General features: G+C 36.3%; 1 protein-coding gene across 1 annotated transcript in view; it reads right to left on the bottom strand.

Annotated features, from left to right (window-relative positions):
* Positions 1-5,424: 5,424 nt before the first annotated feature.
* PROS1 (protein S) overlaps positions 5,425-27,388 on the bottom strand; it is a 97,389-nt gene continuing 75,425 nt past the window's right edge. The window contains exons 10-15 of the mRNA XM_043997012.1: positions 22,891-23,080; positions 20,511-20,678; positions 18,355-18,523; positions 16,133-16,281; positions 12,857-13,082; positions 5,425-5,980 (exon numbers count right to left, since the gene is read on the bottom strand). Coding sequence (XP_043852947.1) covers positions 5,820-5,980; positions 12,857-13,082; positions 16,133-16,281; positions 18,355-18,523; positions 20,511-20,678; positions 22,891-23,080 — 1,063 coding nt within the window. The 3' untranslated portion in view covers positions 5,425-5,819. The remainder of the gene's footprint in view (positions 5,981-12,856; positions 13,083-16,132; positions 16,282-18,354; positions 18,524-20,510; positions 20,679-22,890; positions 23,081-27,388) is intronic.

The raw sequence follows: 27,388 nt of genomic DNA on the forward strand, positions 1-27,388 counted from the left end.
TTAAATGTACTAAAGTATTCAATAAGACCCCACAAAGTAACAGACTGGATTAAAAAGCCCAATCCAATTACAAGGTGGTCATAGGGGAAAGATTAAATCTATTATTATTTAAGTATTAAGTATTTAAGACCAAAGCCTAAAGGAAATAGCTAATTATTTGAAAATGACTTCTACAAAAACTGGAAATTAGTCTGGCAGGATATAGGCATAGACCAGCATCTTACACTATTTTCCACAGTAAATTTGAAATGGATATATGAACTGTATAATAGTGATGATAACATAAACATTTTAGAAGAAAAGTAGATCATGTGACTTTCCCAACAAGTAGAGATCAACTCAGTCAAATAAGGGATTGATGCAATTACAAAAGATAAAATAGCTCATTTTGATTACATGAAATTGAAAATCTTTTGCACTAACAAAAGTAATGCAAAAGAGGGGAAATCATCAACTGGGAAAAAATGTTATCAAATATGTCTGATAAGAATTTGGTATTCATCCCCAACAGAGAAGTCATCAAAAGATCTGAACAAAGAATTCTTGAAAGAATTGCAAACTATAACCATGTGAAAAAATGTGCTATATCACTAATAACAAGAGAAATGTTCTTCGAAATAACAGGCTTCATGTCATACTCAGCAAAATGACAAAAGCAACAAAACATAGTCAACATTGAAGGAATTGTGGAAAGACAGACATACTACTGCATTATTGGTGTGATTGTGAATTATTTTTAAAAATCTGGAAAGCAATTTAGAATTATACAAATAAAGTGATAAAAATGTCCATAAATTTTGACCAAGCGATTCCACTCATAAACATATATTTCAAGAAGGTCATTGACAAAAATAAAGTTCTATATATTGTAACGATTGGAATGACGCCACCTGCTGGAGACTTACTGTAGAAGAGTTCCGCCCATGAAGTAAAGGTCTTTGAGGGCAAGACCAGGAGTCTTTTCTTTGGTGTCAGGAAGTGACGTTTGCTTGTGGGAGGAAGAAGGGGGAGCCTGGCACTCTGACTCTGACTCTTTCCTGTGGACTCTGGCAGAGAGTGGAGCTAGAAATGTGCTCTCCCTTTAATAGATAGATGAATGTAGGCCTTTCTCTCTCTCTTTACCAAATTCTTATTCTCCTTAATAAATGTTTAAAAGTCTAACTCTTGCTAAAGCTTATAATTTATTGGCGACCACTCATTAGATATTTTAGATAGTTTAGCTAGAATTTTAGCCCTTAACAATATATATCAATATATTTATAGTAGCAATTTTCATGACAGTAAAGAGCTGGAAACAAAGTAGATGTCCATCAATCAGAGAGCAGCTAAACAAGTTGTGGTACATGGATGTACAATATTACCATTCTATAAGAAAGGATAAAATCGCTAAATACAGAGAAGCACAGAAAGGCTTACATGAACTGATGCAAAGTGAAATCATCAGAGCTAAGAAAATTACACAATTACTACATAACAAAGAGCACCCATAAAATATACTACAGTATATGTAGGGCCTTTCTTCCTGTTTCAAAGGATATAAAGAGTTTAGTAATTTTTGTTTTATGATTACAAACTTTTTTCTAGAATGGTTTGAACAATTTCTAGCTCCACCAACAGTATATTAATGTGCTTTCTTCCCACAACTACTCCAACATTGATAATTTTTCTTTTTTGCTGAATGTGAGTTTAAAATTTCAATTGTTTTGCATTATATTGCATTTCTTTAACTGATGATTTGGAGAAGTCTTTCATATAGTTCCTGAGAGTTTGCAATACTTCTTTTGAAAACTGTTCATATCCTTCAACCACTTATCTATTCAACCACCATCATCATCTGGATTAGATGGAAAATATTGATATTGTGAACTTCAAGAGAAAGGTGGCTGAATTATGATGGTAGAGGGAGAGCTAAGAAGTAGCAAAGAAAATCAGCAAAAAAAAAAAATTTCAAAAGAAAGAGGAGTTGAGAGTCGAGTGGGATTTGAATGATAAAGCAGCAAAGGAAACCAAGAAGGTGCTGTTAAATAGGCAAGAGGAGAACCAAAAGAAAGAAATCTCACCAAAACAAGCCCAGAGAGGTCAGAGAATAGAGGAGGAGACAGTCAACAATGCCAAATGCAGCAAATATGGTCAAGAGGATGGAGACTGAAAAAAGATTATCAAATTTGGCAACTTAAGAGATCATTGCTAACTTTGCAGGTAATATTTTTTCAGTCAAGAGATTTGGTCAGAAGCCAATTACAAAGGGTTGAGGTACGGGAAGAAAGAACTGGAAGTGGCTAGTGTAAATAGCTTTTCCTAGGAGTTTGGATGAAAAAGAGAAATATAAGATAATAGCTTGAGTGGGCTGATAGGGTCTAGTGAAAGTTTTGTTTGTTTGTTTGTTTGTTTTTGCAGGGCAATTGGGGTTAAGTGAATTTGCCCAGTGTCACACAGCTAGTAAGTGTTAAGTGTCTGAGGCCGGATTTGAACTCAGGTCCTCCTGACTCCAGGGCCGGTGCTCCATCCACTGCGCCATCTAGCTGCCCCGAAAGTTTTTAAAGAATTGGGTTTTCTTGAACATGCTTAGGGAAGGAACTACTTGATAGGAAGAGGTCGAAGAGTATGGGGAGGAGGTAGAGATAGTTAAGGTGAAGAAAAGAGGAGGAGAGAAGATCCAGAGCACATCTGTTGGTGTTGGGTTTGGTGAGGAGAAAGTCCAATGTACTGGCAGAGTCTAGAGAAAGTGAGTCAATAGTGGGTAGCGATATAAAGGTGTTTTGTAATCAAGAGAAAAGGAGAAGGAACTTATATTGAGTGTCCTCAACTTTCTAAGTAAAGTAGGGAGCAAGGCTCTCAACTGAGAAAGAGGAGGAAGGAGAGGGTATGGGGAGGCTTTGGAACAGAAGAAAAGGTTTGAAAAAAAATCTTGTATGGGAAGTGAGATAGTGAATCAGTTAGGGAAGAATAAAAGGATTGCTTTGCTGCAGTGAGGGTCGACTTGAAACTGAATGACATGAATTTATAATGTACTCAATCAGCATTGTTGCATAACTTCCTCTAGCTCTATGCAACAGCATGAGTATAAGTTAAGGAATCCAATGGTTGGATTGATGCAGGTTTGAGGTTTGGCCAAGAAATGAGTAGCAACAGGACTAGGAGGCAAGGGATTCAGGGGTAGGAAACAGCATAGAGTTGAATTGGATCAAGACTGGAGAAGGAGGGAAGTAACAGTCAAGGATCACAGGGTCTAGAGACTGGAGGTCTTAATGACGGTAAAGAACATGTTTAGGTGGGGCGAAGCATAGAGAGAGATATGGGAGATTAATGGTCAGCTAGAGGAATATCAGAGTTTTCAGTAGAGAAATGGAACATTTCTGGGTAATGGTAGAGAACTAGTATATGACCATGTCTATGTATGACTGAGGCATCTGAGGCATAGAGAAGGAGAGGATCATGGGATATAAAAAGATTGAGGAAATGGGAGGTTAAAGAGTGAGGGCACATCAGCGTGGATACTGAAGTCCCATACAGAAGGGCAGAACTTGGAAAAGAAAGAAACATGCTTAACCAGGTCTTACACTCTGTAAAAAAGGAGGGAGAATGCCCAGGAGGTTATTATTTAACCATCATCATCATCTGGATCAGAGGGAAATGATTGATAGTGTTAACTTCAAGACAAAGGTGGCTGAATTATGATGGTAAAGGGAGAGCTAGGAAGTGGTAATGGGGATAAAGAGCATTACAGCTCCCCCTTCAGAACAAGTATGTCAGGAAAGTATGGGTGAAGGTAAGGGTGGAGAGAAGGCCAGGGATTTCACATCTTCAGAGGGGAGCCAGGTCTCACTTAGGGCTAGTAGATGGAAAAGGTGTGAGAAAAAGATCTAGGATTAAAGGAACTCTCTTCACTATTGTCATGGGGAAAATGGGGTAGGGAGTTTGGGAAGGGATAGGGGTTTGGGGTCCTTAGGAATTCCTCTTTAAAGAATTACACCTTCTTGCACACAAAAGCAGTTAGAATAAGATAGTCATTTATTTAGAGAAAGGGGAAGGGAAGGGAAGGGAAACCATGAAAGAAGACTTCAAATGGGGAGAAAAGCATGGCACAGAGAGAGTGGCTCTGAGATACCAATCTCCCCCAGCAGGAGACAGGCAGGTACTTTTACAGAGGACTGATGGGGGTGACCATCTGACTTTAGAAAGTTCCTTTAGTGAGGGAGAACCATCCCCCACTGGTGGTGGCTGGAGGACTTGGGTGAGGGGTGCCTGCAGATCTCTCAAGCCATCTCAGGACACAAAGGAACCAGCCACACCTAATCTTATAGCCCCAGGGTTGAGGGAGACTAGAATGAAGGGTGGAGGTCTTGGAGCTAGCTCTGTCTGATCTGGTTCCACTTATCTCTCTAGGCATGTATGTCCTCTGGTTTAGTTTCTCAAGGAGAAGGGTTTTTGATGTGCCCCAGAGAACTTCTGGGGTGACCTCAGTCCATAACACTATGGAGTAGAAATTCCGGAGGGCCCAGTGAAAGGGGTGAATGAGATTAAAGTTGGATTTGGGTGAGATAAAGCTGAAGAGGGTGGAGATGAAAGAATAGGATGCACAGAAAAAGAGTAAATTTTCTCAGCTTTTTGAGAAAAGTAAATAAACAAATGCAAATTTTTTAAAAGAAAAAAAAATCTAGCCTCCAAATTCCAAGATATCTTAAAAAATTTAAGTGACCAAAAGTTTATAACACCTTAAGTATAAATAGTAGCTTTCCCTAACTTGAACTGGTAGAGTTCAAGGGTCCCCAGAAGGCTGATACTACTCACAGATTGTTGTTTGTCCTTAATTTGAGAAGAGGACCAATGACATCATGAAGATGGTGTCTTTAACTATGAGTGAACTGAATTTAAGTGAGGCAAAGCTGCTGAAAGTCATCAGCCTCCCTCTTTCCTCTAGAGTTATCAGAGTCCAGTGGCAAGACAAGAGTTCAAGATGACTGGTGATGGCCCAGCAGTTTCTAAGTCAGGCAAGAAAGAAAGGTAGAAGTTTGGTGGGTCATTGGGGGTGGGGAGACTTTGGTAACAGGTTTTTGTAGCTAGGTGACTCTGTGGATGTCTTGGCCTGGAGTCAGAAAGACTTGTCTTCCTAAGTTCAAATCTGGCTTCAGACACTTAGTAGCTGTGTGACCCTAGGCAAGTCACTTCACCTTCTTTGCCTCAGTCTCTCATCTATAAAATGAACTGGAGAAGGAAATTGCAAACCAGTCCAGTATCTTTGCCAAGAAAACTACAAATGGGGTCATGAAAAGCCAGACATCATTGAAATAACTGAACAACAACTTGCTTCACTGACTTGTCATATCTTAGAAGCTGGACTCTTTTTTCAGTAGGGAAATAAACATGTACGACTAATAACATGCAGACATGTTTCAGTGTTGTTGTTCACTTTATTTTATTTTTTTATATAACATGAAAAGGGAAACAAATATTTCTCCTGTCATATGGGAAATCCAAATACCCCAACACAAAACTATTTAAAGCAAACAAAAAGTAAATCTGACTTTTTTTCAAATAGAAAAGTGAAACAGACAACACCAAATATAGCAAAAATCAAAGTTAAAAAAAATTCTTTGCATTTCATTATTTTAAGTTCTTAATGGCAACAGAGGTAAGAATTTTTAAAAAGTTATTTGTATCACAAAAGTATTTTTTTTTCTGTAAAGAACGTGCTTTTTCTACCCAGGGAGGGTCAAAGGCCTTTCTTCCAGCTCATTGCAAGTAATACTGTTCAGCTTTCTTTGCAGCTTGAGTCACACAGAGAAAAAAAATATCATATCTTGTAGAGGAAAGGGGTTTTAGAAAGTGTTTGGGTTTTTAAAAACTGTTGGACACGAGTGAGATCTAATATCATTCTGTTTGAAGACAGCTTCATCCAAATCCAGCTCCTTGCCATTAACTTTCACATCCATGCATCCATGGTAAAAGACATTCACCAGTGTAGCATTGACAGGAACATCTGCACAAAGAAAACAGTAGATCATTAGGACTTGTAGCATCCTATTTATTTTCCAGAGTAGTAAAAACATTCAAACTTCCCGTTTCCAAATCAGTTGCTTATCCTGAAGGAAGAATCAGCAATTCAGCCTAAAATGTATTCATTAATTACATAAACATTTATCTTCTCCATCGCACATAGCAGAGTAATCTGATGAATTAGATTAGAGTAGAAACAGCAAAGGTTTGTTTCTCTGGGATTTTCTTTCCTACCAATTAAATTCTTTAAAAGTAGGGAAGCAGCCAATCAGTGAAGTACCTTCTTTAATTTGAAAACCTAAATGTGGAAGGCTTTAAAAACACCTGAAAATCACTGCTCCTTTTATAGCTGATTGGGGTTAGGGGGAATGGAAAAACAGATTTGCCAAGTTCTTTGAAGCTACTTTTTTTTTTTTTTGATGACCAAGCACACATTAAGAATTGGGTTACAAAAAGGAAAAAAAAAAATTATTGTCCTCCTAAGGATAAACAGTTCTTTTCTTCTGCAGTAACTCTCCTAAGGCTAATTTGAAGAGTCTTTTCTCAATCTTTTGTCTTCATTTTTTCTGGTCATCAACTAATGCAGTATTTAGGTGATATTCATGGCTCCCTCAGGGTTCACTTTTTCTTTTTAAATACTCTCCAACTACTTTCCCTTTTGGCACCCTGACTACATCATTCCCACAGTGACTATCTTCTGTTTCTCTTCATATTCTTATACCCTGTTCCTGAGATGAACTCATCTGTAACCACAATTGTTCTGCCAAGTATAATGTAGTTAACATCCAGTTCTGACACTCCATACATGATTTCTTCAAAGGAGTGGAAAAACAGCACATTTTTCTATCAAATTTCTTGGCCTAAAAAACATCTTAGAAAAGACGTGGCTCCTATTTATTTCTTCCTAAACCTCCCATTGTCAAATTACTTGATCATCATACCATTGCTGAAGTACTTCAGAATCACCTTTATCTCTTCTGTTTTTGTTTTTGTTTTGTTTTTCGGGGCAATGAGGGTTAAGCGACTTGCCCAGGGTCACCCAGCAAGTAAATGTCAAGTGTCTGACACTTACTAGCTGTGTGATCCTGGGCAAGTCGCTTAACCCTCATTGCCCCGCCCCCCCCCCCCAAACAAGCAAACAAACACTTAATTGGTTGAGTATTGAAGTAAAACAAATCTTCAAGTAGAGAATGGTGAAAGATGATGATCAACATTGCTTTATAAAATAAGAAGAAGTGTTGGAGAGAAAATAAATGTCTTGAAAAGTTTTCAGGAGACCTGGTTCAACTAGAATATCCCAAGAACTGCTACGGATAAAATCAAGACAACAAACTGATGAAAAAAAAAGAAAATATTTGCTAAAGTTTCTCTAGTAGACTGCTCCCTCTATCAACGAGCGTGAAGCTACAACATGTAGTCTTCAACGTTAGACTCTTCTACACTGCATGAGGAAGTAGAAATGGATCTAGAGAAAACATGAAGAACAGAAGAACCAGGCTAAATGCACACAAAGGCCGGCTGTGCTAGAGGGAATATCATTTGTGGAGCTAGAGCATCAGGCTTGAAGTTATGAAGACCTGAGTTCAAATCCAGCCTCAGACACTTACTAGCTGTGTGGCCTGACCCTCAGTAAGTCATTCAGTTCCCTCATTTGTAAAATAAGGATAAGAATAATAGCCCCTCTCTCCCAGGGACACTGAGCATCAGATTAGATCACATTTCTAAAGTGGTTCTTGCAGTGCCTGGCACACAGTAAGCGTGATATAAAGTGGGGGGGGGCTTTTATTAATTTTGAGAATGGTCACAGATCCTTTCTCAACAGAAATGACAGAGGGTAAAAGTAGACATTTTCATTGAAGGGTAAAGGGCGTAAGGGACATACCATGAGATGAGTTTGTAAAGGTGGAATGGTCCCTGCTTGTGGAGAGCTTCAAATTCTGAGGTTTACTTATAAACAGTAGGGAACCACAAAAGAATTATTCAAAGGAGGGACATGACTTGTTGTTTAGTTGTGTCTAACTCTTTGTGACCTCATTTAGGTTTTTTGTTTGTTTGTTTGTTTGGCAGATACTGGAGGGGTTTGCCATTTCCCTCTCCAGCTCATTTTACAGATGAGGAAATCGAGGCAAATAGGTTTGTGACTTGCCCAGGGTCACACTGCTAGTTAGTGTCTAAGGTTGGATTTGAACTCAGGTCCTCCTTGACACTTAAACCACTGTGCCACTTATCTGTCCCCATTCCCCCAACATGATATGACTAAATCTATGCATAAGAAAGATTATTCTGGGGAGAAGTGATGGTTTGGAGGAGAGAGAGAATGGAAATGGGAAGACCTGTAAGTAGCCATTGGTTGTTATTCTGAGGAGTGATTATGGTAATGAAGACCAATCCTAGGGTAGCATTATTAGAAGACTAGAGAGGAGATATAAGAGATGTAGTAAAAGTGGAATCAACAGAATTTGGTAAATGACTGTTTCAGATGAAAGAGAGGGACAAGTCAAAGATAGCCCTTACAACAAAGGAGACCAGGTAGAGTGAAGAGGAGAAAGTTTAGGAAGAAAGAAGAGCAGTATGGGAATTACATTTTGATGTAATGAGAGGGAATTGTCTTTTCCGAGGGAGAGTCTTCAAGGCTGTTTTTTGCATGAATGAGTCCTGTTTTCTTGATGTCAATAAACAACAGACACTGAAGAATCTTAGATTTTCTTCACTTCTCAATCAGCTGTTACTGATTATTCATCACATAAGAATGTGGCTCATTGGATAAAATTGCCTGGAATACTTGCCTGCTTCCTTTCTCATTAGTGTTGCCCTCAATGAATGCATAGTTGTTGTTCAGTCATGTCTTACTCTTTGTGACCCCATTTGGAGTTTTCTTGGCAAAGATACTGGAATGGTTCACCATTTCCTTTCCTAGCTTATTTTACAGATGAGGAAACTGAGGCAAATAGGCTTAAGTGACTTGTCCAGGGTCACACAGGTATTAAGTGTCTAAGGCTAGATTTGAATTCAGGAAGATGAGTGTTCTTGACTAGATCCAGAATTCTATCCACTGTGCCACCCAGCTGCCCCATGAATGTACAGACTGTTCTCATAAAGATCTTGTCATGAGAAGACTGGCATGTGTGTTGGTAATTCTAATGTTGATGGGGGAGGGCAGAGAGGGAATTAAGTTTTTTTCTTCTATGGAAGGCCAAAGATTATGTTTAAAAATTCAAATCAATTCTAAAATGAATACATCTTAGATCTAAATACTAATAATAGTATTATTACTTTTACTTATAATTATTACTATTTGTTATTTTTATCATTTATTTATCATACTTTATGTAATCTTCTTATCATTATTACTTCACATTTACATGGTGCTTTATAATTTACAAAGTATATTATTCCTCAAACAACACTGTGAAATAAATAATATAAGTATTACTTCCATTTTATTGCTGAGCAAGCTGAGACTCAGAAGAAGCTAAATGACTTGAAGTCAGTCTCCTGACTCTCAGTCCAATTCTTTTTTTCATAGCACCTTGCTGGAGCTTTTCATTATATCACTACCCTAAAAATGAACCTATAAAACAAGTTTATCTTTTTTGCCTCTATTTTTTTTTGTAGGGCAATGAGGGTTAAGTGACTTGCCCAGGGTCACACAGCTACTAAGTGTCAAGTGTCTGAGGCTGGATTTGAACTCAGGTCCTCCTGAATCCAGAGCTCATGGTGCTTTATCCACTGAGCCACCCAGCTGCCCCTCCTCTAATTTTTAATATCTCTTCTTTTGTGCTTCTTTTAGGTGTGTTTATTTTTTGCCTTTCTAATTTTAAAAAATGCACACAGAATCATTAAACCTTTCTTTTTCTATTTTTAAAAATATACATTCATAGGGTTATGATTTCCCCTGAATACTACTTTAGCTACATTCCAGAAATTTTGGTATATTGTTTCACCATTGTAATTTTGTTTCACAAATTTTTTTAATTGTTTGTATAATTCATTGGAATCCTGTGGCCCACTTGTTATTTAGTATTTTGTTGTTAAGTCCCTATTTGGGTTAAAAATTATAACCAATTACAAATGTTCTACCTCTCCAAAAATCTTCATCATATTAAATGAAATGGCTTCATTTAGTTATCTATACCTAAAGGAAATGTACTTCCTGCTACAAATTATATGATCCAAAGGTTGTGTCTTTTCTCAAAAAGGAAAAAAAGTTTATTATTATATCAGGTTAACCCATTAATAAACTTATCAAATATTAATATTAAATTATATGTAAACAAATTAATTATATCTGTGAAAATGAAAAATAAATCCTTTTTATTTCATTTAGCCAAATACTGTGATACATGATTAGTTTTTATGGGAACATGAAGGATACTGAAACAATCAGATTGATTCTATCTTTTTAAATTGATCCAATTTATAGTTAATTGATTTTGTCCTGTTAAGTACCTTGTGATTCTTTTTGCTGATTAATTCAGAAAACTAGTTGGCCTGTAACAAGTTAAGTTTAGAAATCCAGTTCTCATTTTAATCAGTGTTCTATTCTCCAGTCAAGGAAATCTGTTACCCTTGAAGCAGACAAGTGGACACCAGGGAGTCTGGCCTAGTATCTTTACACCACCAAGCTATCCTTCAAGGTTGTCTGGTTTATTATCCAAAGAAGTCTGGTTTCCTATCTCAGTCCTTGCAGATGCAGCTGGACTCAATGAAAATTTCTTAATCATAGCAAGGAAGGAGGGGGTTGTTGACAGCCTCCATTCCCAATTTCTATCCAATCATATTTTCTTCCATCTAGGATGTTAGCCTTCCTATTTTTGTACTCCCCAAAAGTTTAGATGAGAACTGTCCCCCTCATTTGGGGGGTTTAGCTTTGCTATGGAAGTTAAGATCATATTTATTAGTAAATTCATGCTTTACTAATAAACCGATTATGCTTGGAACTTTGTGCCTCAGTCTACCTTAATGTTAACTTTTACAATGCCATCCAATGAGGATCAGGTTAACCCCAAAAGAAAGTTACCAAATATTAGTTTAAATCTAAACCAACTGAATCATACCTACAAAAAAGGAAAAAATAAATTATTTTTATATAGTTTAATCGAAACTGTTAAATGGAATTAGTTTATATGGGATCATGAAAAAAATAAACTGAAAACATCTACCAATGACATAGTAATAGAAAGGCAAGAAAAAAGAATAATAGAATTTATAATTTTGCCTTCCCTTCTGTTCTTCCCTATAGCTCTTTGCCAAAAAGATGTATTGAAAATAATATCAAATTTGACCAAAAACATATTTCAAAATTAAAGAAAAGGTAAGAACACCCTAGATTTAGGGAAAACAGGTTTCAAATAGTTCAGATAAATGATAGGTAGGATTCCATGATCCAAGATTTTACAGAAGAACTCAGTTTAAAAAGGATTAAGTTAAAGTTACCAGGCACAGATTATAGGATATTGAAGAACAAGTTTCTGAGTCTTTATCTGTGAACTCTGAGAAATTACTGAGAATTGGAGGAATACTTCAGGACTAAAAATAAACAAGTGTTTTTACAATTTTCAACAGGGGGAAGAAAGTAGATTCTTCAATAGTAGTTGAGTGGGCTTGACATTCATTTTCTGTAAAATTCTAGGATATTTTATTAAATGAATGGCTTAGTGAGCATTTAGAAAGAGAAGCAATGATTGCTACAAGAGAACAGAGGATTATCAAGAAAAAGTCATGCCAGACTGACATCATTCATATCCTTTTGATAAGGTAAACCCACTTCCATAAACGCACTAAACTGGGAGTTCGGCAAAATGTATGACAAAATCTCATGTTATCCTTGTGGATGTGATGAAAAGATGAAAGCTGCACAATAGTATGATTAGATGCATTTGGAATTTGTTGAATATCCAAGAAAGAAAAAAAACCTGGATGTCAAAATGGAGAAAGGCTTTTAGTGGAAGACCACAGGGTTTTGTCTATATGCCTGTTCTGTGTCACATTGGCTTAGATGAAGGTATAGTTAGCATGCCTACTGAATTTACAGTTGATATGAAGAGAGGGAAACCTAACATGATAGATGACAGAACTAGAATCCAAGAAGTTCTTAGCATGTTTGAACAATAGGAAAATATAGTAAGATGAAATTTAATATGAATAAGTATTAAGTCCTGCATTTGGGCTAACTGTCAACAAACTCAGACTGGATATGTGTGAAAAAAATTTTTTAAGTTTTAATAGGCTATATGCTCAATATGAATAAGTAATCTGATGTTACAGCAAAGAAAAGCTCCTATGATCTTAGATTATTTTTTAAAGGCATATGAGTCTATCTGCATTCTATCCTGGTTATATGTTGGCAGACAACATCTGTGTATTGTCTCCATTTCTGGGTGCTGCATTTAAGACAGGTTATTGGCAAGTTGGAGTTTATCCAAAGGAAAGCAACCAGTATAATAAGGGACTTAAAACCATATAATACAAGGATTAACTGGAAGAAATGAGATATTTAAAATAAAAGATTTGGAAGTGACACGATAGCAGAACTTGAAGAATTGTCACATGGAAAAGGGATTGGACTTATTCTGCTTGATTCCACTGGGCAGAAATAAGATCAATGGCTCAAAGCTGGAGAGACAAAAATTTGACATAAGGAAAAACTTCTTTAGTGACTTTTCCACCACCAGCAGTCTTCAAGTAAAGGTTGTATAGAAAGTGATTTCTGTGTATGTATAGCTTACCTCCGTACCTAAGGACAGAGCCCTTGTCATCCAACCAGTTACAAAGCCACCTAATTATATTATCAACTAGTTCACATCTCTTAGTCTCATACCTCTAAGGCCCCTGAAACTCTAGGATTTTAAAGAGATACCTGGAATGCCACCAAGATAGGTAGCTATTTTCCCCGTCATTGCTTTGTCCAAGATGGCAAGTTTTGTTTTCAGATCTTCATGGTAAATGGTTTCTCCTTTAAGGCCATCTGTCAATTCCAGCAACCCTCTGCTGATTCTGAGTTCTACTCTGGAGTTGTCATGAGTACACAATTTCTTAGCCTCCATCCGAGATACAACAGTATTTTCAATAGTTACTAGGACATCCTGAGGGGCAAAAGAAAACACTTGTTGTAAACAAATATTAATAATAAGTTTATTTATATTGAATACTTAAAATTTTTATTGTATTTCTACAGCAGAGGCATATATAACAGACACTTTAAGTTTAAAAAGATTTCCTTCTTATGCCAGCAATAAAATGTGTTAACAATAAAATGCCCATTAGCATTAGAAATCAATTTACAATGGTTTCCAAAGACTCAACAAGTCAATACTTTGTATCTAATTCATTTCAATTCAACAAAATGTTCAAGGTGGTTAGGAACACAAAAATGAAAATATCACAGTCCTGACCCACAAGGAATTTAAAATCCATTAAGGGTGAAGCAATGTATACCCAAATAAACATGATACTAGACAGAATGTGATGAAGAGAGCCACACAAAAAGTTTTAAGAAAATACTGAGAGAAACATCAGTTTTCAGCTGTGAAAATCAGGGAAATTTGTGAACTAGGGGTAGCAACTAAGTTAGATTTTAAAAGAAAAAAAAATAGTAACTTCGGGGTCAGCTAGGTGGTGCAGTGGATAAAGCACCAGCCCTGGATTCAGGAGGACCTGAGCTCAAATCCAGCCTCGGACATTTGACTCTTACTAGCTGTGTGACCCTGGGCAAGTCACTTAACCCTCACTGCCCCACCTTCCCCTCCAAAATAGTAACTTCAATGAGCAGAGATATGTAATAATTGTGTTCTAAGTTACATATGACTATAGTAATATTTGAGGCTTAGGTAACAGTGGAAAAAAGTCAAACTAAATTCACGACAAAGGAAAGATGCCCTGCTACTTTCTTTTTTGGTCTCTGCAGATACACTATTCTGTAGGTAGTATCATTATTGCTAAAGGCCTGGAGATGTAGAATGCTTGTCTAGAGGATCAATATATCTTAGCTATATCCCTATTAATAAACACACTTTAAAAGTATAGTTCTTTTTAATTTATTTTTTAATTAATTAATTTTATTTTTTGGTGAGGCAATTGGGGTTAAGTCACTTGCCCAAGGTCACACAGCTAGTAAGTGTTAAGTGTCTGAGGCTGGCTTTGAACTCAGGTCCTCCTGACTCCAGGGCCAGTGCTCTATCCACTGCGCCACCTAGCTGCCCCAAAAGCATAGTTCTTACAAACTGTTCATTCAATACTAAAATAACTTCTAATTCTTTGACTGCAAAATCCATTTCTATTACCAAATCATAGTTAGTAGCCTGTATCATTGGTTCTTTGAGGAAATATTTCTTTAAGAAAGTTAGTCAATGTGAAATATATATTTTTTTCTTTTGGCAGGAAAAGACACTGGCTTTTTTCTTTGTGTGCAGATATCATATGGGGGAATATGCAGAAAATAATAAGATAAAAATATGCAAAAAGGTTGTAATGCATATTAGAAATATCATGGGAAAGATATGCATGTGCCATCTCTCTTCAAATATAAAATTGCTTTAAATTTGTTGAGTATATGTAAACAATTAGTGAAAGAAAAAGTCTGAATATATTAGCCCATTTTTTTTTTAAAGAAGAAAGGGATTTTTGTAGGTTAATAAAGTTGCTACTGGAATTTCTCACCACAATCCTTTCATTTTTAACAATACACATTTTTCTTTCCAAAGCTCTCCAATTTCTAGTGCTTTCTGAAAGCTGTTAGCATTTTGAGCATCTCCTGAGTCAATCTCACCATGTACACCTATTTTAACATGTCTTGGGCATTATCTACTATACACAAAGCCCAGAGTGAAATGTTAAGCTTTAAGAGATGCAGTACCAGTGATTTCCATCTTTAGATAAAATACCTTTGCATTGAAGCTCCTTATTGTTTTTTGTCCTTCATTCTCAAAGAGGACCATGACTTTGGGGTGATGTCCTGACTTTCAGTAAATTGGATTTAAGTGAAGGAGGACTGTGCAAAGTCACTCTTTCCTCCAGAGGCATCACAGCTAGATAGGTTCCAGTGTTGGTTGTCCCTATTCCTATCTGGGAATAGAAGTGCCCTGTATTCTATCTTGCCATATGATTGATGTATGCCAGTAACTGGGTGTCTTTTGGCCAGAAGCTAGGATGACAGTGTATTCACTATCCCCACCAGCTTTCTATGGCAATTTCTAAGAGGAGGTGATAAAAAATATGGCCCTGCTCATTCTTTCTCTAGTTAGTCTCCTTCCTGATCACACAGATTCTTGAGTTTCAAGGTATAGATGGTCAGAAGTATGGTAGATATGGGGAATATAGCTACAAAAGACCAAATTTCTAATTTATGGCTTAGTTTAAGAGTGGAGCCAGCCCCTAATTTAGAATGTCTTCCCTATGAATACTTCCTGAATCTCAAGCATTCATTATAGTCCATTGGAAATAAGGAACACAGTTAAGTGCTAATTAATTATGATAACTATGCTATTAATGACTGAGTAGAAAAAAAATCAGTTACCCTCAGGTGGTCAGAAATGAGAATTCAATGGGTTTAGAGATGTCCTGAGTATACAATCTTCCCTAATCCTAATAAGAACTATGTTATTCCATTTCCTTTTCACAGCCACATAGGGTTAATTCTTGATGAGTTGATAAGAAAAACCTGAAAATCTATTAGGGAGGTTAAATCTCTGGTTGTCAATTGACAACTGGTGCCCAGGTAAAAGGAGACAGGTATGAAATAGTGGCATGTAATCTATACACATACAAAAGGACCATTAGTCCTCATTTCCACATTACCCCCTTCAGCATCCTAGACATTTGACTGGTAAGTAATAGTACTGGTATCCTATTGGTTAATGACATTGAAACAGAGTCTTTAAATTGAAAGACACTCTAACATTGATTTAACCTAATGGTCTCCTCATTTGAGAAACAACTCATTACTGAATTGACTAATTGGATATATTGTAACTTGCATCAGTCAAGGCTGTACCCATATCACTGAGATCACAGATCCATTTGCATGTTTGAATCTACTGAAAATATGGTTAAAAAGATAACAACAGCTGCTTTGATTAAATCTCCATTGCCTTTCCAGTGTTTTGATGCTGTATGATTTATTTAGAGTAAAAATCACCTGATATTCTGAGGAGTTGGAGTCTACCAAGGACAATGCAAGAGGAACCGTGTCACCAGAAACCAAGGCAAACATGACACCAGTGCCTGTAGATGGCCGGATACCCAAGGTCACATTTATCTGCCACTCTTCAGCATTGAGCACGTTATCTGTACCAAATAAAGCAAGGAAAGAGAAACACAGGCATGAAGATATTGAGACATTCCCCAGAAGAACTGAATGGTTTGGAAGGTGAATAAGAGTATTTGTTGGCTACCCTAAGCCTATCTTACTTCTATCTTTATATAACAAGTGAAAGATTTTGCTTTTTTTTCTTGCGAAAGATTTATTTGATCTGAAGAGAAACCAGAGCATAAGATTTTGCTTTTGTCCAATCTCAGTGATCAATAGATCCCAAAGGAAACAAATTAAAAAATACAAATCAGGTTCTGATACTTTAGTTTTATCTTTGTTTCTTTTGGTTGTGGTGATTGTTTTTACTTCCAACAATGGCATAGCAAGACGCTTTGCACACTGATTATGGCTCAAGAGATTTTGAATGTCATCTGCTATCAGGAAAATGCTATTTACTGTGCCATATTTCTTTTTTTTTTCTGACTGATTACAAGTACAATTAAGTTGTAGTTTCTGAGCCTCCCAGGGAAAAGAAGAAAAGGAAGTGGTGGTGGTGGTGGTGGTGGTGGTGGTGGTAGAATATGAGTTGACATAAGGGTATGGAGGAGGAGTGATAGTAACTGAAAAGAGAAATGTTCTAAACATATCATTCTACTTTGTAATTAGAACAACAATCATTGTGCATCAGAAGCAAAGACAAACTTCAAGATGAAATTAATTCCATCCAATAAACATTTATTAAGCTCTGATTCTGTGCAAATCACTGTGCTGGATACTGAGTTATAGAGGGAAATTAAAGTCTCTGTTCTTATGAAGCAGAATAGACAATCATGTTAAATAAAGTTAACAAAACGGGTGAAATATAATGGATGATGTTAGCAATGAATGATTACAGTCAGAGCATATATAGACTTTCTTTTTAGCCACATATTAGGCCACTTTGCTTAATAATTTATGGAATTATTCTCTATCAGTGGAGTGAGGAAGGAATAGGTTGAGTACTTGTTCAAAAAAAGCATCAAAACTATTTTAAAGGTAATATGAAAAAATGAAAAAATAAAAACATGTTATGTGATATCTCAAGAGTCCCGAATTTGGAGTCAGAGAACCAAAATTCAAATTCTAATGCTGTCCACTTTCTGTGTGATCAAGTGACAAGCCACTTCCCTTCCCTGTGCCTCTGAAATGGGAAGGGTTGGAATAGGCCAAGGGGTTCTTAAACAGTTGTGTCATGAACCCCTTTGCTACCCTGGTAAAGCAACTAGACACCTGAGAATGTTTTTAGATGCATAAAATGAAATATGTAAGATTACAAAGGAAACTAATTATATTAAAATAAATGTAATTTTCCCTCTCCCTCCAAAAAAAGTGTCCACAAATTCCTTGGGGATCATGGACTTCATATTAAGAGTCATAGGACTAAATAATCATCAAAGTACTTTTCAATTCTATATCTTATAGTCCTATTACTCCATATATGAATAAAAATTTCCCTCATTAAATGTTACTACTTCAAAAGATCTGAGACATCCTAAGTATTCTCCATCTTAGTAGATGATTTCATTAGTTGCTGGGCCAAAAACATTTATTATTTAGTGGCTAGCCTTTTGATGATGTCTCTCCATCTTGCATTCCACTGACATAACCTTAGAGAATCCAAAATTGCCGCTACACAATGATAAGTCATCAAATTAGGTAGGACTAAGTATTTTTAAACTTCAAAAAAAAAATACTCTATTCTTTTTTTTTTCTGGGGCAATGAGGGTTATGTGACTTGCCCAGGGTCACACAGCTAGTAACTGTCAAGTATCTGAGGCTGGATTTGAACTCAGGTCCTCCTGAATCCAGAGCCAGTGTTTTATCCACTTCACCACCTAGCTGCTCCTATAAGTAGTTTTTTAATCTCAAAGTAGGAGTACACTAGCATTCTGCTACAAGTTGTTTCACTAAGTAGGAATATTTGAATATGAATATGAGAATATATGGCTATGGTTTTTATGAGATTTAGTATCAGTTATTAAAAGAAGGTAAATTACATCAATAATAAAATTCAGAACTTTAAATACATGAATTTTTCTCTTTAATTCAGAAGAAAGGGAATAACTTACTATAGTCAATGTCAAATTGGGCAACTCCAGAACCAGGATAGTAGGAGCCTTTCTCCACAGAAACCAAACAATGTTTGTTTTGTTTTTCTTGAATAATTTCTTTTACTCCTGAAGCTCCTTGATTCATCAAGTTCCATCCACGAATACATCCATCTAGGCGAGGGTTAATCTATATAAGAGTTAGAACAGAGATCAATGAGTCAATTTTTCAACATACCCAAGATGGACAGAGTAAGCAAAATACTGACAATGTATTTGTTCGACTACTCAACAAACAGGGTTTTCACTTCCAAGGGAAATTGCCTTCTTTGCTAAAACATCACAACTTTTTAGTCACTCTCAAATATTAAAAGATGTTTTCCTTTAGCTAAAAAATTGCAATCAAAAATAATTTTATTCCTCCTGTCCTATAGAAATTTGAGTATCAAATTCTTTAGCACTTGGTTACACAGATGTACTGTATATAATGTCATTGTAAGATCCTTTTCCCACTAAGATCAGTTGATATAGTGATGGAGTTTAGTTAGAGATGATGAGGTTTTACAAGTGTCAACAGCTAGCGATGTCTTTATGAATCCTATTCCTCTTCATCTGATGGATTCAGAAAGGGTAATGCATTGACTGAACTGAAAACTGGTTACAGCTCATGGAGCTTTTAAAAGTGTAGCCCTGAAGACAGAATTAACAAAATTCTAGAATTGGAGATAGTGGAGGCAGGAGACAATAGTACTGAAGGACCTAACCTGATGGAAGGAACAATTTCCACCCCTCCCCACCCCGGTCTGCAATAGCAATGTAGTTATTCTCTCAGACATCTATCGATATGTAGTGAAGTCAGATCAAGAGAGTTTGAAACACATTGAGAGAATAAAGACACATATTTCCAACATACAAATACACAGAATTAGTCACTCAAAATAGCTTCCAAATTGAAGACAACAATAAGGAAGAACCTAACTTGGTGGTCAATTTATCAAAGGATTCAGAGACAGTGGAGGTAGGAGACAACAGAGATTAGACAGGATTCAGCTTCAAAACAGACCACACAGCGTCATGTATCAGAACCTGGATTAGAATTTAAGCTTGGAGGCAGCTAGGTGGAGCAGTGGATAAAGCACTGACCCTGGATTCAGGAGGACCTGAGTTCAAATCCAGCCTCAGACACTTGACACTAGCTAGCTGTGTGACCCTGGGCAAGTACCTTAACCCTCATTGTCCCACAAAAAAAAAGAAAAGAAAAGAAAAAAGAAAAAAAAAGAAAAAAATAATTTAAGGTTACTGATTAGAAATCCAGCACCTTTTCACAAAATCATATCGACTCTCCCTAAACTGCAGCTAATATTAGCTCAAAGTCAAATTAAAATTGGTACAAATGAAAGAATTCTCATTTTCCCATCCAAGCTCTGATCTTGACTTGCCAAACTTCAAAACCATGCCTCAGCTGCTATTCGTGAGCTTTCATCAGTGCCTGGAGCATTCTTGCTCTGAAATATCCATGTGCCATTGTGGCTTTCTCACCCTGGGATATCCCTCTGCCAGGCTAACTCCCTTCTCCTAAAATTAATTCTCCCTAGAGCATCAATTTTGTGGAAGGGCCTGGGCCAGCCACCCTTCTTTCCATTCCAGGCACTGGACATGCCCCTTTCCCCAGGTTTTAGCTTCCTTTTGCATACTGTCTTACCTGTTAGAAGTCCCCAGTCCCTCTTTGAGAGAAGGGACTGTCTTTTTGCTTATATTTTATATCCCCAGTACTTAGCACAGTGCTTGCTACATAGGAAGCAATAAATAAATGCTTGTATCCTTCCTTCTTAAACTATGTTTTTAAGACATATTATGGTATTGATTTTTCTGCAAGTATTACATCAACTACCCATTGCTGATTTTTTTGTTGTTGTTGTTTTGTTTTGTTTTTTGGTTTTTGGTTTTTTTTTTGCGGGGCAATGAGGGTTAAGTGACTCGACCAAGGTCACACAGCTAGCAAGTGTCAAGTGTCCGAGGATGGATTTGAACTCAGGAACTCCTGAATCCAGGGCCGGTGCTTTATTAACTGCGCCACCTAGCTGCCCCCCCCCCCCATTGCTGATATTTATATATCTTTGAAACAAAGGACTAATAACATAGCACAGGTACGAAATGTTACAAAGTTGAATCATTACCGATTTCATAAGACCATTTTCCATCATACGAGGTAATCCTGCAAAGAACACTTTAGTTTCCAGAAAACCACCGGTAGGTTTGAAAAGACGTCCAGGGCTATTTATATTCATCACTGCTTCTTTCGCTATTTTAACACTTATACTGTTTTCTGATTCTTCAACTGATATCTAGAATCAAGGGGAATATATTGTAGTTAGTTGCAGCATGAAATGTTGGGTTTTATCAATTAAATTACTCTTAGAGTAGACAACAAAACTTGAATAAAAGTAACACCATTTGATCACAAATCCAAAGCAATGGGGAAAAGAAATAAAAACACTAGCCAAATTTGAACTCAGGTCCTCCTGAATCCAAGGCCAGTGCTTTATCTACTGTACCAGCTGGTTGTCCCCATAGAATATTTTTTAAAACCCTAGTGTCTTACAAAGTGGAGTATAAACAAAATGAACAAGATTACATTGTAGAATGGATAGATGAACTTTTAAATGATTCTTTACATATGTATTTAGGACTTTTGAAGGTATAGGGCAATATTAAACACTTGTCTGATTATTACACAGAATATATGTATTTCATTTCCAGGAAATCTAAAGAAATTCAAGTTACAACATATTAAAAGATCTGAAAGCTAATTTTCCTTAACAAGATTTCATTTTTAATTAGGTTCTTTCAATTATTTAATAACTATTGTTCAACAGTTTTTTATCAAGAAAATTAGAGAAAAATTATCTATGCAAATTAATTACAATAAATATGTTTATGACTGTTTAATGTAAAATTATATAACTAAATACAAAAACTTTTCTTACATTGTCCCACTATCATAAAGTAGCATGACTGACTCATGCTACCTGAATGATGTTTCATACTCTACATCGCAAAATTATTTGAAATGATTGATTTTAAGCTGAATTTCTTTCATTTAAAATTACTTTTGTGAGTTTTAAAATGTATATTTAGTGGGCAGCCATGTGGCACAGTGGATAAAGCACTAGACCTGGATTCAGGAAGACCTGAGTTCAAATCTAGCCTCAAACACTTGAAACTTACTAGATATGTAACCCTGGGCAAGTCACTTAACCGTCATTGCCCCGCAAAATAAAATAAAATAAAATAAAATTTTTAAAAGGTTTATTTAGTTACTTGATAAAAACCATACTGTACAGCATGATTAATATCAATGTATTTAAGTTAAAACATAAATATAAATCAAAAACCTTTAGAAGTGCCTATATAAAATGATTGTTTTATTTTATATAGCTTTCTATCCCAAATAAGTTCCCATGAAACATTTTATAGCATAATTTACTAAGCCACCAAAATTATAAATCAGTAATATATTATAACATACTATTCAAAAATGTTGAAAAACACAACAAATAGAAATTTTATATATAAATTACTAAAATTTTCTAATGTAAACCAAGTGGATACATATACATTCAGAACCTATCATATTTAAAAGTCTCTGAATACTTATTGATATATGATTTTTAAACCTTAATCTGTTGAAAAATTTTATGTAATCCTAGAAATAGGCTCCTCTAAAAGTAAGGCCATATCATAATATAATATATAATAATTTCATTTTCACAAGGAGCAATTACAATTAAGTAATTGTAGTAAGTATAAGAAAAATGCAGTATTATACACTGTTCCATAGAGTACAATATTCTGGTTTTGATAAGGGCCAACTCATGACAGATTGTAGTAAATGATCTTGATTTCACAGGTTTAGGGAGACACTCTGAATACCTCTAGCATTCTCTACCATTGCTTTTCTTCTCAGAGCCTCAGTTTACTTACCTGTAAAATGGGGTTAATAATGTAAGTACTGCATTTGTTTTATAGCACTTTGGAACTCTTTAAGTGATATTCAAAGACAGATTATTATTATCTCCTAATTCTTGATCAGCATTCTGCATACTAATTCAACAAGCATTTGTTATGTGCCTACTATGTAAAAAGTGACAGAAATACCACAGATAGATTATTAGGGAATCAATCCCCATTCTATTATGACAATAGGTAGTATATTTTGCCCCTATTTTACATAGCATCAGATAAATCTGAATTTAATATCAAGGTTGATAGTTAATAAAAAATTAAATTAAATTAAAAAGAATATGTAATAAAAAAGATAGTTAATAAATTGATATTTGTTGTTGTTGCTCAATAGTTCAGTCATGTATGACTTTTCAGGAAGTTATGGCCCATGCAGTCTGTGGGGTTTTCTTGGGTAAGATATTGGAGTACTTTGCCATTACCTTCTCCAAAAGTTGTCATTTAGTTGTTACTAAGATCAATCATCACTGAATTTTATAGAGATATACCAAAAAGTTATGGGAAAAATGTGAGACCGATAATCTTAAAACTTACTATGTTCCATAAACCATCGTTAATAATTTTGCCACCACTTGTGACTTTAGTCCCATGTTCATTTTTAAACTGAATTTCAATCCTCCCATCACGAAGGGCAAGCAGGAACCATGCTGAGTGATCAAGGGATTCTGCATAGAGTATAACACCTTCTGAGTCATAAGTCCGAAAATCAAATTCAGCTGAAAATCTAACAGCAGAATGAGAGATGTTATTCAACATGAGATTTTGGAAGGCTTAGTACATGTTTTTTAATTATATTGGCAAACATTCACTAATTATCTGGTTCCTTGGAATTAACCAAATAGTCAGAATTATGTTTTTGGGTAGATTCTTTTTCGATCTATTTCTTCACATACAAATTATTTTGCTTGCTTTCATGATTACAGATACATTTCCACGTTAACAAATGCCTAATAACATTTTTATCTTGCTTTTATCTGTTATCTGTGGATCTCCCCACTCCCTTCAACTTTAGACTGGCAAATCTGGTTCATATTTGAGAATTTTCAAAGATAATTTATCTAACTTGTGTCTCTTGGCCTTGTAATGATTGGAATGACGCCACCTACTGGAGACTTACTATAGAAAAGCTCTGCCATGAAAGGAAGGTCTTTGAGGGCAAGGCCATGTGGCTTTTTTGGGGCGTCAGGAAGTGACGTTTGCTGGTGGGAGGAGGAAGGGGGAGCCGGGCGCTCAGCGCTCTGTCTCTTTTTCCTGAGGATGCTGGTGGAGAAGGGAGCTAGAAATGCACTTTCCCTTTAATAGATTGGAATCTAGACCTTTTCTTCTCTCTTTACCAAATTCTTATTCTCCTTAATAAATGCTAAAAAGCCTAACTCTTGCTAAAGCTTATAATTTATTGGCGACCACTCATTAGATATTTTAGACAGACTAGCTAGAATTTTAGCCCCTTAACAGCCTCATTCAGTTGAAAAAGACAAAAGCAAAAACTTGCCAACTTCTGGAGTTAGTGAAAGCTTACCATCTTAACAGACTTTGATAAGAAACAGCATTAAACATTTAAATAGGATAGAAATAAATGCCTAACATGGTGCTTGTCATATCAATCACTAAGTATTTATTAGGCTTTTGCTAGGTGCCAGGTGCTGTGTATGCTGGGTGCCAAGGCTATGTGTATAAAGAATGAAACTATCCCTATTCACAAAGAGTTTACATTCTAATGGCAGAGACAACAAGTACATATAAAATTGCGTAAAGAATAAATATAAAGTGAATAAATATGAATAGATACAAAGTATATATACAAGGTAGTTTTGGAAGGAAAACATTAGCAGATGGAGAAATAAGCAAAGGCTACATAAAAATAATGGAGATTAAGTTGCATGTTAAAGGAAGAGAGGGATTCTGTTAAGTGGAGGAAAGGAGGGAGTTCATTTAATGCATGTGAGATGGCCAATAAAATACAGATGGAGCAATAAGTGTGAGGAACAGAGAAAAGTTTAATTTAGCTGGATCACAGAATGCAGTGGAAGGGAGAATTATGTCCAATGAGGCTAGAAAGACAGGTTAGGCATAGCTTGTGTAGAGCTTTAAAAACTTAACAAAGGTTGTCTTAGAGGCAACAGGAAGCCACTGGAGTTGACTGAGTAGAAAAGTCACATGGTCAGATCTGAGCTTAAAGAATATTTCTTTGGCAAGTAGCGTATAAGATGAATTGGAATGAGAAGACATTTGAAGCAATTACAAGGCTATTGTAGCAAGAAATGATGAGGGCCCAAAGTAAGTGGACAGAAGAGGTCATATGGGAAAGATGTTGTAAAGGCAGAAACACCAAAATTTTGCAACTAATTGGAGATGTAGGAGACTGCAAGGATGGTGGTACCTTCAACAGAAATAGGAGAATTCAGAAAAGAGGAGGGTTTAAGGGGAAAGATAATGAGTTCAGTTTTTGACATGATGAATTAAAGATGTCCCCTGGATACACAATTTAAAATGTCGAATAGAAAATTGGTAATGTGGGATTGAATCTCAGATACTGGGCCTAACTATATAGATCTGGGAGTCATTTGCATAGAAACAATTATGAAACCCATTAGAACTTATGAGGTCACCGAAAAAGCAAGTAAAGATGAGCAAGGGGGGCTAGGAAAGAGTCCAAGGGGAAAACCCCATAATTCTGGATGATGAATCAGCAGAAAAGATCTTAAAGGAGGGGTCAGACAAGTAGGAGACAAACCGGAAGAAAGCAGTATCGTGAAAACAGAAAGGAATGAGTATCCAGGAGGTTAGAGTGGTCAACAGTGTCCAGTGCAACAGATAGGCTGAGTTCTAGGACTGAAAAAGATCCCATTGGATTAAGCAATTAAGAAAGAGATCACTGGTAACTTGGCAGAAAGCAGGTTCAGTAAAGTGATGAGGTCGGAAGTCACATCACATCACATTTCTGTGATGATATCCTTTATGTCTTCTGTGCAGTTCTTTATTTGCCATGTGTTGGAAACTACAAACACCCACTACATTGCATTTCTCCATTGTCCTCTGAATGATGGTCATTTTTAATTCTTGGGAAACCATAGTGACCTTAGAGATTTAAGGACATAAAACAATATTGGTAGAATATTTTTGGCATTTAAATGAAACCTTTGTTCAGGAAGAAGTTTAAGATAGTGCCATATCTTTGAAATATTACCAATAGAGAAGTATTGTAACATACCCTTAGGCATCTACCAAAAGTCAAACAGTCAGAATTGTTACCCTAACCTAAGGGCTAAGAGCTGCTCTGGAGGTATTCTCTGGTTCAGTCTCCCAACCCTACCCTATAATAAGATGAGGGTATTTCTTTTGGGTGCTCTAGTCACCAGAGAGAGAGAGATTTTACAGCCCCATATGAAGGTGATTCTTCTGTTAATGCTACTACTACATTCCTATCATAAAAATGACATTCTTGAGGCCAGCCACAGCTCTAACAAAAAGTACCCCCTCCCCCAGAAGACCCACACTAAAGACATATTCCAATGATATTCTGGAAGTAGAAGGAACCTGGAAGGGCTAGATAAGGTTTCCCAACACATTTTCAGGAGGAGGGCGGAGGTGAGAAGAAAGGGCTTTTGCTCTCCAATACCATAAGGTGTTTATACTTGATATTCTTTTCAACATTAAAACTGCACAGGAATAGTATTTTTAGTCCAAAAGTGTCCAGAGATAGATAAGGTAGAAAGCTAACAACATGGTAGGGCTTATATGTGAGCACAGTTTTTAAAAATCATTTTGTTTGGGAATCGGGCAAATTGTGATTCTCCTTCATAACCCTTTAAACATTTCTCTTAACTGGAGTAGTATCTGGTCAGAAACCAAATCTGTGTACACTCAAATTCTTCCAGAAGTTTTTTCTTTTTGCAAAATCATACTAAATTGACAGTTCAAAGGGTCCTGTTCCATATGTCTGTCTAGAAATCATCAGTGCCCTAATCTATCCAAAAAAAAAGAGACAGTTTCTCAGGCATTCTGTACTGATGGTTGGAGAACAAATGTGTACAACATGAAAGAGAAAGGAAAGAAAGATTTTTTTCTTAAAAATAAGAAATAGGTGGGGCAGCTAAGTGGCACAGTAGATAAAGCACTGACCTTGGATTCAGGAGGACCTGAGTTCAAATCCAGCCTCAGACATTTGACACTTAACTAGGTGTGTGACCCTGGGCAAGTCACTTAACCCTCATTGCCCTCAAAAAACAAAACAAAACAAAAAATAAGAAATAGGAGGAAAATGTTTCCTCAGTGAACTCAGATCCATAAATAGGCGATAAATCGTCATGAATTATCAAAAGGAATGCCTCCCAAAGAATATTTTGGCAGTTAATTTTTCTACTCTCTTGACAGCAGGAGAAATATTTTCTCTCCCTAGATGGCACTGCAGGGTACCATTGTGCTCTAATGTGTAAGAAAAGGCAAATCACACTATTTGGAAGAGAAAAACAAAATTCAACTCAAACAATAGATAAGCACCTACTGTAGGGAATGCTGAATTTAGGGTCAGGAGCTGGGTTCTAATGTTACTTCTGTCACTTATCAGCTGTGCAGACTTAGCCATATCAGTTAAACTTTCTGGACCTCAGTTGAACTAAATGATCTCTAAGGTCTTTTCCAGCTATAAAGATATATGATCCTACAAAAAATCTAAACAAAAATAGTTTATGCTCACAATGAGTTTACATTCTATTTGGGGATAGCATATGTACAGAAAAATGAATAGTGAATTCAAGGTAATTTGAGAAGGTACAGAGTGCTAACTCGAGGTGGAAATGTGGGAAGAGGGATCAGGAAAACCTATGGAAAAGATGACATTTGAGCTGACCCTTGAAAGAAGATAGAGATTCTGAAAGTCAAGGATGAGAAAGAAGTCTGTTTCAGGCCTGGGAGAGAGTTTGTGCAAATACATAGAGACAGGAGATGGAATGTCTGGGTTTAGGAAACAACCAGTAGTCCAGTCTGGTTGGAATGAGTTGGGTGAGCAGAGTTGAAGAAAGACAGAAATGCA

This window comes from Dromiciops gliroides, chromosome 3, assembly GCF_019393635.1.
Source record: "Dromiciops gliroides isolate mDroGli1 chromosome 3, mDroGli1.pri, whole genome shotgun sequence".
NCBI classification, from domain to species: domain Eukaryota; kingdom Metazoa; phylum Chordata; class Mammalia; order Microbiotheria; family Microbiotheriidae; genus Dromiciops; species Dromiciops gliroides.